The 11749-nt window shown below is 38.7% G+C and overlaps 1 protein-coding gene across 1 annotated transcript in view; it reads right to left on the bottom strand.

Annotated features, from left to right (window-relative positions):
* Window positions 1-2374: 2374 nt before the first annotated feature.
* Uri1 (URI1 prefoldin like chaperone) overlaps window positions 2375-11749 on the bottom strand; it is a 59632-nt gene continuing 50257 nt past the window's right edge. The window contains exons 7-11 of the mRNA XM_052761580.1: window positions 10652-10820; window positions 8601-8958; window positions 6816-6955; window positions 5847-6090; window positions 2375-4078 (exon numbers count right to left, since the gene is read on the bottom strand). Of these exons, the coding sequence (XP_052617540.1) occupies window positions 3896-4078; window positions 5847-6090; window positions 6816-6955; window positions 8601-8958; window positions 10652-10820 (1094 nt within the window). The 3' untranslated portion in view covers window positions 2375-3895. The remainder of the gene's footprint in view (window positions 4079-5846; window positions 6091-6815; window positions 6956-8600; window positions 8959-10651; window positions 10821-11749) is intronic.

Raw genomic sequence — 11749 nt, 5'->3', positions numbered from 1 at the left:
ATTGGTTTTTGACTGCATGTATGCTTGCATGAGGATGCCAGATCCTAGAACTGGAGTTACAGACAATTGTGGGCAGCCTATGAATGTGGATGCTGAGAATTGAACCAGGTCCTTTGGAAGAGCAGCCAGTACTCTTTAATCACTGAGCTGTCTCTCCAGCCCCAAGAAATTACTTTTTTTTTTTTGGGGGGGGGGGGGGACACGACAGATTTCTCTATGTAGTTTTGGTGCCTGTCCTGGATCTTGCTCTGTAGACCAGGCTGGCCTCGAACTCCCAGAGATTCACCTGGCTCTGCCTCTTGAGTGCTGAGATTAAAGGCGTGAGCCACCACTGCCTGGCTAGAAATTACATTGTTTAAATGTGGAAAATTTGGTATTTGTTAACAAATTTTGAATTTCTCCTAAGATCCTATTCTGTCACAAATCGATAGTTAAGAAATTATCAGAGCAATAACTCAGTAGATGAAGGATCAGAGTTTGACCCCCAGCATCCATGAAAATGTCAAGTGGATATGGGACCCCCCAGAGTAAACATGTGCAGACACATATACACGCACACACATGACAAAAAAATTATCAATGAAATGTAGATGTGTGTATATCTAAACCACGTCATCAACAAAAGAATGAACAATGTAAATACATTTAAAAACAGATTTTACTGTATCTTACTGAAGAAATCAAAAAGCAATTCGGCCTATCAATTCTACCTCCAGGATCTCCCCTGAAGACACACCTCCAACAACACAAAATACAGTCAGATGCAGTACTACTGCACACTACTACACACACAGCTGCAAAACATAGGAAACCCTCAATCCTTAGGAAGCAAAAGAGGCTGAAGAGACAGTGCACTGACCACACACTGGAGCACTGCTCTGTGCAAATTAAGCTTTGAGCTCTAGGAACCAATACAGAGATTACAAGCACATACTATTCACTAGAAAAATGTGCACTGGAGAATGCCATCCTTCATGTAAATACAACCATGAGCATATTAAACACCTGCATATACCAAAAATCCTGAGTTTATATCAACACTTTGTTCTATCTAGTCTAACATCAAACAAGCCATTTCAGTTTGTCCCTGTTCATGACTTCTTTGCCTAACACTGAGAAACCTGACATAGACACACACACACACACACACACACACACACACACACACACACACACACACACACACACCCTTACTATTTGTGCAGAAGGAATAAAGCTTGAATCAGAAACTGAAAGCATAAGCTACTTACAGTCAGAAGATGGAAACTTGGGCAGAAGAAACAGAATTTCAGTGAGACTGGTTCCTCACCGTCTCATGGCAGTGTAAGAGGAAGAGGCAGTGAAGGACACAGTAGAAGAGTGAGTGACACTTCTCTGATATATCTCACTCAGCTCTGACTCAGAATCACATTAACTTTCAGACCTTTTACATACCTCCTAGATAAACCATTAATCCAGCCGGGATGTGGAGTGAAGCCACAGTAAAATACAAAGAGCAACAAATCAACCCAAGAGGCAACACAATCCTAGTGAAGGTGATGAAAGCAGAAAGGGAACACAGAACCAATCAAAGGAACTGTGGGCACTGGTTCCGTGACTCCTACTATAAGAAACTGTACACAATGGAACAGTGTGTTTCTCCCAGGAGTACAAGCAAGCACTACTAAGACTGCCTTAGTGTGCTTCACAGACAAGTGTGCATAACTGTCAGACTAGCTGATGGTGGAAAAAGACATCACAAACATGGATAATCCAATGGATCATATGGTCTCAGACTAGAATCAAGTCTCGGTATAAAGGTACAGTTTTAATATACTCAGACATTAATGTGTATCTGTTAGCGTACATAACATACACAGCTCTGCCCGCTGGATAGGCTAAGCACTGACACCTCAGTGGCAAACACATGTAAGTAGCTGTTGGTCTCTAGGCACCACTGTCTTAGGAATGAGGGCTCCTTGGAGAAGTTCATTCTTGGTCTGGGACAGGAGAAAAAGCAGAAGATAAGTATGTAACGTTTGGGTGTTTAAGAGCAAACGTACTCGAGATCTGAAAGAACTTAGCTTGATGCAAGCCTATGGTCATAGACCCTGGACCCGGGAGAGGAGGACATCAAGTTCAAGCCAACCAGGGCGACCCAGTGCGGTCCTGCCTCAGAAAAAGTTTTACATTCATACAAATGAAAGTATAGTTTCGAGTTACAGTTTAAAAGTTAAGACTGACTCTATGAAACTGATACTATTTCATTTGGGTCTTCAGCAGAAAACACAAACATACTGCTGGACACTTTTTCTTTGCTTCTACCATCATGGCATTCTACAAGGGGGAAGCTATTTGAAAAAAGCAACACAAATACATAAGAGCAGGCTCAAAATAAGTTCATGAACATGGAAAGTTATTTAATGACAGCACGCTTGAAGTTACATGTCTAAAGATACAACAGTCCTACAAAGAGGCTTGTACCTGGAGGTCAGCACAGAAAGCCTCCCGTAAGTGGCAGCTAAGAAGGAGGAACAGAGTGCTCCTGGAGTGGGTGTGATGTGATGGTTTGGTTTGGGAGTTGGGTGATTAGAAAGGAAAAATCATTTTTAAGTACAAAATATGTGTACAGATGATCAACATTGGCTAGAAAAACAGATCTATTATATTTTTAGGCAGTCTTTCAAATTCAGTCCTCTGTTCTAAATTATCCATTAACAGATTCAAGCTCACCCCTTTATCATTAAAATACATATTTCAAAAAACTCTGACACTGGCAACTGCTCTAGTTACAGCTTGGACTTTTCTAGGACATAATTTCACTTTGTTTAAGCAAGAATTCATTAAAGAAGCTATAAATAACCTTTAAATATTTAGCCATGAATAGAGAGTAGACTGGGGTTGATGGCTTAGTTTAGTACTAATATGGAATGCTTTTTAAAAGCTACATTTTAGCATGCATCAAGCTAATGATCAACACTTGCACTGTAATGGTGAATCTGAGACTAAATGACTCTTTTAAGGTGTTTGGCTACAAGTAAATACAATATTTCATTTTTTTTTTACTGGTAGCAAAGCAGCCTTGAAGAATGAAAATAAGAGGAAGATTGAAACATTAAAAAAAATATTTATTTTAAAAAAATCTATTTTTTTTTAAGCATCTGACAAATTTTTCTCTCCCAAAGGATAATCCCAGTAAAGACTGTATGCACAGGGAAAAAAGATGCTTGCGGGACTTGAACTCAAGAAATTTGTGGTGTGGTCTGTATAAGTATACACACAAATCAAAGACATTTTCATACACAATTCTAAACCAGCAAGTTCACAACATTTTAGAAACCAAGTTTCATAAAAATTTTACTTGCAAAAAAAAAAGTACAAAATATTATTCTTCTAGTCAAAATTTCCCATAAGGTTTGTGTAGCTTCTTGCCTTAAACATTACAGTATGACATTCAAAGGAGTTTTTCAAAGAACCACCTAGCTGTGAAACCTACAAGAGATGTATATTTTTTAAAGTGCCTTTAAAATGTGAAAGCAAGTAATATAATTGTTGAATCTATTTGAAAATTTAAAAGTTTCTTTAACACAGTCCATATGGCAAGCACAACATCACAGCTGGTACAAAACTGCCTGTTTTTAGTTGGAAACACAAAAACAATGCATGACAGTATTCTTTGAAAAGTAAATTGAAATGCTACTACTGTATCCTAAGGCCAACTAAACAGTATTCAGAGAATTAACAAAGCCAGCAGAATATTACAGTATTCAAACATTTACTTTGACTTTTTAAATGCCACCGATAAAGGTGAGAGAACTATTGCCAAGTGAAGCAAGACGTCTTTCCAACTCCAAGGGCCGAATCTGCTATGCATCCTAAAATGAAGCTTGAGCTGTAGGTGAAGCCCATTCCCTCTCTAGTTTCTCTGCTGCAATCTGGCAGCTTTGAACTTGGAAACCCTCTTTGCAGATTCTTCCGGTGCTTCTGACAGAACTTCTTTTCGCTCTGGAATAGTGGGTAGGGCATGATGAGCAATGGCTAAGTACGGTGCTAAGGAGGGTGATGAAAATTCTTTTTCTATTACAGTTCCAGAAAAAGCCTGTAAGACAAAAATGTATGGTATTAAATATAAATAAAATGCACACAAAAATCTTTACCCTCCATTAGCAAGACTTTTTTTAAGAAATTAAAACTAAAGTAACAAGAAATCTGGATAATAAACATCAAAATACTGACTGCTCAGATAAATCAAATAACATTTTCCTTCTATTTTTTATTTGTTTGTTTTTCGAGACAGGGTCTCTCTCTGTAGCCCTGGCTGTCCTGGAACTCAACTCACTCTGTAGACCAGGCTGGCCTCAAACTTGGAGATCCACCTGTCTGTGATTAAAGGCATACCGCCCAGGTTAACATTATTTTTCTTAATTACACTATCAAATACACAGAATTTTTTATGATGGACATACAAGAAAACAAAATGTAAGCTGGGTGTGGTGGATCATGCCTTTAATCCCAGCACTAAGGAGGCACAATCAGGCAGAAGGATCTCTGTAAGTTTGAGGCTAGCCAGCACTACACAGAGAGACCCTGTCTCAAAAAAAAAAAAAAAAAAAAGAGAGAGAGAAAAATAATGTAAATCATCTGTTTTGCCTGGGAAAACACAAAATGACAAATAAAGGTCCCCTAAAACACACTTCATCATCTCCAGCTCTCTGTGAAACATCTACTAAACACAGAAGCTACAAGGGTGTAAATGGGGCTTCTGTCCAGGGTCCCATGCCTCCCTGCTGCCTGAGAGTGAAAAGTTTCATTTCACCAATGCTAATATTTCTCTTGTGGGTCTTATTTATACAAGTTTTCAAGTTCTTTATTGCACTTTGCCTCCATTTTTTGAAGGAGATCAGTAAAACCTAAAAAACAAAGGTGGTGAGACTAACTGTGAATCAGAACAACTTTCAAAATTCTAGGATAAACAATCCAATGTCACAAATTAGATGTGTCAGCAAAAAAAAAAAAGGCAAAATCAAACAAACCCACTCTTTCACTGTGGCCAAGTGCTCGTGAAACTGCATCTAATAAAAATCAACTATGTTCAACTGGAAGGAGACTAGTGACACAGAAATCGAAGAATGTCGTGCTGTGTCTTTTTATATCAAGAAAAAATGAAGACCAAGGAGTCACTTTTTAAAAACTACCTAGTATTTAGAACCTCTCCCTTGTTAAGAACTTAAGCAAAAACTAAAAACTTTAAAAACTGACCCATAAAGTTCTGAGTACATTTTACCTAGTTTTGTCTACCAAGTGTTGTAAGCGCAGACAACGTGCCCTTTAGTTTAGAAACCACTGTCAGTCAGCTCCTTGGCACTCTGGCTCAAGTCGCGCACTTCTTCCTACACTTTTTGTTTTTTTTTTTGTGAAACTGTGCATGTCTGCCACAATGTACACGTCCAGGTCAGAGGACAGCTTGTGGGAGTTGATTATTTCCTTCCATAGTGAGTCCCTGAGATCACAATCAGGCTCATCAGGATGGCAGCAGCAGGCACCTGTAGCCATCCCACTGGCTCTCCTGTACTCTCTTTAAGTAAGACTTTCTGTTGCTGTACTTCTCTCCACCCCACTGTTCTCAGCTTATCCCACCATACAGAAGGTACCTTCCTCACAGCATTTGAGGCCAAGCTGGTAAGCTCAGAACACTAACTTCTAGACACTCCATGCCATGATGAGCATGAAGCCTTCATATTATCTTAAAAATGTGTCTGGGGGGAAAAAAAAAAAAGCTGAGGATTAATGGCATCTCCTCTGAATTATTAGAATAAACCACAAAGAATAGGCCTGTGAGATAGGAAACACAGAATTAAGACACAGACCTCAGTCACTCCTGAGGGCAAAAGCTTCTTGGGGTGATCTCCTTGGAGTTCTTCCAGAGTGCTCCCACTGGCATCAGCGCATGAGGCCTCCTCCCAGCTGGTGCTCCTCAGAACGCCCCTCCGGTCGTCCGCCTCAGCAGCACTGCTCTCGCTCGTGTCGCTGCAGACACTATTCTCTCTGCTTCGAGACTTGAGGATGGACTTCCGAGGGACATACTCCCCATTCACAACGTCCACAAAGACCCTGCAGCAGTCCAGAAACCCACTTCACTTCAAGGGCTCATAACTGACAGGATCTTCACAGAGATTTCTTGATTTTTTTTCTACAGATTATCTAAGATTTGTTTTTTGAGGCTATTTGTTTGAGACAGGGTCTCATGTAGCTGAGGCTAATTCTGCCACCTCCACTTCCCAAGTGCTGGAGTCACACGTCTCACCAAATCCAATTGAGTTTTCTTGCTAAAATGTCATATTTAAAGTAAGTTTGCAACTTCACAGAACGTATCTTATATTACTTTCGAAAATGAGTTTGGGGCCCAATAAAATACAGTGTGTTACTTATGAATACGTTTCAGGTGAAAACAGCTTGATTTGCCAAAAATTTTATACACACCTACTTCAAAACATCAGGAATTTTCACCAGTTTGCCAATATGGGTCGTAAATGATAGTGTTTTCAAGCTGCTCCCCGCTCTGACAGGCACAATACAGGACAAGCTCATGATAGTTGTGACAAGCAAGTTCTACAAGGAACACCAGCCTCCAATTCTCCAGGGACATACGAAGAGGACTACAAGGAAGAAACACCCAGCACGCCAGCAGTTCATGTGGCAAGCCATGTGGTACTTGGTCTCTTAATCTCTAAGTGGAGCCAGTACCTCACTCTTTGGTGAGAACCTCCCTGTAAGCAGCCTCCTGTAAACTGGAAAAAAAAGCAAAGGTCCACAGACCACCCAGAACCATCACTCACCTGTAAATATCAGCAGGGCTCCTGATTGCAGGCAGCTCATGGGTAGCATGGCTGCCAGCACTGCTCTTTCGTTTCCGTTTGGCTTCCTCTTTCTTTTCACTGAATTTTAAAGTAGTATTTTTCCCAGTGTTTATTCGAACCTAAAATTGATTCATGAGAAAAAGAAAATCAAAAACTTTCAGAAAAAAAATCCAGTCCCACATTAAAACAAATAAACTGTTATAGTTATCAGCAAGAGACACAGCTGAAATTTTTTGGCACTGAAATTATGTATGTGACCAAGTCTGACTCTTTTGTCACATTTCTACACCACCACCACCTTCTTCAACAGCCTATTCTATCACCTGTGTTTTTACCATTGTATGCAAAGCAAAATACATTTAAACTAAATTCTATACTGATTATAAGCTTCATCTCCCCTGCCTTCCCCTTATAAATGCATTTGTGTCTTAATCCATGTGCTGCTAGCCTGAGTCACAAGTACAACCGCAGATAACGCTTAACTGTCTGAACTGCTTAAATACCGCTAACTTCAGAAAACAAATCAGACTAAGGAAAAGCTAAACTCACTCAAGACTGAAAGCTACTCTCTTATGCTGACCTGCCATTTATATCACACTTTCTGTAACATTCCTTCTAAGAGTATTTGTGTGTTTGGCTTTATCTAATGAAATTAAGAAAAATTAAAAGCCTGGGGGAAAAAATTAACAATGCTTCAGTTTCAACTGTTCCCCCCCAAATTCCAAAGGCCCTTTAGCTTAATTAGAATTAAGGAAAAAAATACACATAATTATTTCACTTTCTAATAGGGCAGGGATAACTAATGCTTAAGAAATATCAAGTAAGCATTAAGATGTCTCCTTACATAATAATCAGATACTGCAGACTATCCTACTGACCAGTGGGGAGGCCACTTGCTGCTGACCAGCTCTACCTTACAGGCCTTCAGATACCCTAAAGCACATACCTCAGGCCCTTCAACACAATGCACAGAGCAGAGGGAATGGGCAGGGGTGGACTGGTGGTAGCCCACCCTTCATCCACAGCTAGTCCACTTTCAACTTTTTTTTCAAGACAGGGTTTCTCTGTGTAGTTTTGGGCCTTTCCTGGAACTCACTTTGTAGCCCAGACTGGCCTCGAACTCAGAGATCCACCTGGCTCTGCCTCCCGAGTGCTGGGATTAAAGGCACATGCCATCACTGCTATTTTAAATATTGGGCTTCTACAGTTAGGTATGGAAGAATAAAGGCTTCTAGTACTAAAACAAAGTTTGAAAACAATGGATCACAAGATCTCTACAGTCAATCTCAGTTCCAAAATACTAAAATTCTAAACCCATTATTACACGTCTATATTTAATTTGTCAAAAAAAAAAAGACCCAGTTTTTATTTCCCCTTCCCCAAAGTTTTTCTTGTTGCTCAGAATACCAGTACTCACTTGACTCACATAAAAACAACAACTTGGTGTTTAAAAAACAAAACAAAACTAAATAAAATAAATAACTAATCTTATAGCCATTTTCAGATCCCAACGTAAACCAAATGATCACAATTTAATCACCTGGAATAAGGGCAGGTGAGTCACAGTCACTTCACTCAAGTTTAGTGTGACCACCATCAGCTAACTACTCTTTTCTTTTTCCATTAGGTGCACTGGTCAGACAAGAGGAAAAGATGCTTTTCCTGTTTGGCAGTATTAACAATCTTAATTACTATTAATGTTTTTCTCTTTAAAATACATGATAGATGATGTTTAATGACAACAAAGTTAAGAAGTATACAAACCCTTTTAGGTTCAACAGTATGAGAGAAATATATTGTTGGTACAGAATTATCTGCTGAAATAGTGTGGTCACTTTCATTATCATCATCATCACCACCACCATCAGCATCTTCATCTTCATCATCATCATCTTCATCTTCTTCATTGCTATGGTAAGAATTTGAACCATTCACTGAACAATTCAAATGACTACTGGCTTGACCATTAGGGAGTCCTGCATTTTGAGCTTGCATACAACATCTGCCAGGGGCAAAGGAGTCTGTCACTGGAGGTACCACATTCACATCTGTGCCATGATCTTCCTTTTCCTCCTCAGAAGATACTGTGTCTTCTCCATTTGCAATCACAGTATCAGGCTTACTAGGTGAAGAAATCAGAGTATTAGTAAGACCAAACAAATACAGAGAATTAACAAAAGCAAGGTTCTTACACCCCTCAACATACTGCTGCTACTCAAACATAAGACCTCTCAGGACATGTATATTTTATCTCTGGACATTGGCTAGATGTAGTATGAATATGATATAATTAAGAAATATGGTTGTGGTGGTGCACACCTTTAATCCCAGCACTAGGGAAGCAGGGGCAGGCTGATCTCTGAGTTCAAGGCCAGCCTGGTCTACAAAGTGAGTTCCAGAACATCCAGAACTACACAGAGAAACCCTGTCTCAAAAAAACCAGAAAGAAAGAAAAAAAAAGAAAGAAAAGAGAGAGAAAGAAAGCAAGCAAGAAAGGGAGGACAGAGGAGGGGAGAGGAAAGGAAGGGAGGGGAGGAGAGGAAGAAAAAGAAATTTGTAAGAGGTTATCTACCCTATTTCCTGAGACCACTCCTGCTACACACAAGTTTGCTTACTGTTCTCTCCCACACACACTTCTGTCTCTCTTTTAAGTTCCCATATATAAATCTGTAATAAAGCCTCTTAAACTAAAAGAGTAACTTTTAAAAATAAGTGTTCTATTTTTAAGACCAGAAATTAATGCCCCAAACCCCCAACCTATAACATACTATTATTTTTTTATTTTTGGCCTCAGAAATTTTTTAACAGTGTGTACCAAAATTTTTCAAGATAAAGGATTTCTACATGTGCACATGAACATATGTTTACACACAAATGCACATTTATCACACTTTATTCCATAAAGGATCTGAAGACCTTACAAAAATAACCAAACTAAAATTGCAACAGAAATGAAATGACATCATTCAAAAATAGAGAGAATCATGACTAAGACTCCTAAATCCAGCACTGGTTTTAAAAAATGAACTAATACCAGTGATCAAAAGGACCTAACAATTCATAGGTAGAACAGTAGGGGAAATTTTTTGTGTCCTATTTTTCACAGAAGCTAATTACTGCATATGGTATATCATTTAAGCAAAATAATACAGGAACTTCTGTAGTAGCAAACTTCATATAACACTCTGAAAATTCTAAGTGAGTGCTAATGTGTATTTTAAATAGCAGTTTGGTGAAGCTCATACACAGAATTACCTGACTAGATTACAAACTGCTGGTTCAATAAACAGAAAGTTTGTAAATGAAATTCAAGGACAAACATTTTACAGTATCAAATTTAAATCCAAAGCCAATTTTTCTTTTTAACAAGGCACCCAAGGACAGAGCATTATCTTGAGTATAAAATTATATCACTTAAAATTTGTTATTTAGGAGAGGGGCTGTGGCAGTGTAGAATGCTTGTCTTGCAGGATAGAGGCATTAGTTCAATCCCCAGCACCTCAAAAAATAAAGTTTGGTCAACTTCAAATTTTTTGTTCGTATTTAATGCAATTACTGGTATCAAGTATAATTAATTCATTATATATCATTGGTGAGATCTGAGGAACACAGAGATTATGGTTTTCAGTGTAAGTGTGCATAAGAACAGCAATGTGCTTTCCTAAAAAGAAATATTGTACAAGAATAATAATCATTTGAGGACAGAAGGACTGCTGATAGGTCTACGGTCTTCTGCACTTTCTTCAATGAACACACACTATCTTATAAATGAGGAAAAGTACATATTCTCTTGAGAAAACAATGTTATTAAGCACCTATCAAGTTCACCCAGCAATTCTTCTTGTCTCTCCAGCTCTTCAAGTCGAGCCCATAGTTCCTCATCAGCAAGCAAATCCTTGGGTTTTATATCATTTTCAAAATCTGCTTCAAAAATATTTGAAGTTTTTGGTTTGGAATGAGGTTTATGAGCAATTCGTTGTTTTCCTATTTAAAAAAGAAAAAAGACACGACTGTTAGTAGTCTACATGAGAAAGTCAAAGTCTAGAGCTGGTAAGACCTTCTTTTGAGGAGAGGAAGTATTGAAAAAGAGGGAGCACTTCACGAGTGCAACTCAGCCTCCTGAACCTACTCAATCAGGCAGTTCAGAGAAGCGCACACACCTTAGGGAGTGTAAGGAGCTTCTCTGGGACTTCAACACCACACAAGCACAAAGTCAAGATTCACCCTGGTTCAATGCAAAATTCCACCCAAGTAATATCCATTTACCATCCTAAGTCAAGAGACTCCATTTACTAGGATGATAAGAAACACACTGCCATAAGTGCCATAAAAACACTTCAAACCCTAAGGCACTGCCAAGAATGCATACCACAGGAGGAATTGATAGAGGGTAATCTCTGGAAAGTTCTGTTATAATTTTATATATGAACAATGCTGTCTTTTAAATTGCTTTATTTTATTTGCAACTGTCATGTGGGGGCAGGAGATGGATCAAATATGAACACAAAACTATCTGCTTTTCATAGATTTTTCTTAATAAAGCAAATTAAAATTTTAAAGGCAGTAATGTAAAGTCTAAAGCACTATCTGTTATGAGAAATTGTTCTACCAGATGACCTCAACTCTATCCTACAAATTTGCATCTCAAATAACAAATAAACCTTTATGTAAAATGTGACACATATTAAACTTGAAGTTTTCCTCTGTTTGTTTGTTTTGAAGACAGGGTCTCACTGTGTAGTCCTGGCTCTGTCCTGGAATTCGCTTTATAAACCGGGCTGGCCTCAAACTCACAGATCTGCCTACCTCTGCCTCCCAAGTGTGGGGATTAAATACCAGTATCTGAAAGTTTTCTAAACTTAAAAACATCAAAATTATGTGTGATTGCCTCATTCTGAGGGCAGTACTAATTC

This window comes from Peromyscus californicus, unplaced genomic scaffold, assembly GCF_007827085.1.
Source record: "Peromyscus californicus insignis strain IS unplaced genomic scaffold, ASM782708v3 Scaffold_4__1_contigs__length_199733344, whole genome shotgun sequence".
Taxonomy (NCBI): Eukaryota; Metazoa; Chordata; class Mammalia; order Rodentia; family Cricetidae; genus Peromyscus; species Peromyscus californicus.
This window is presented reverse-complemented; position numbering and strand designations above follow the sequence as displayed.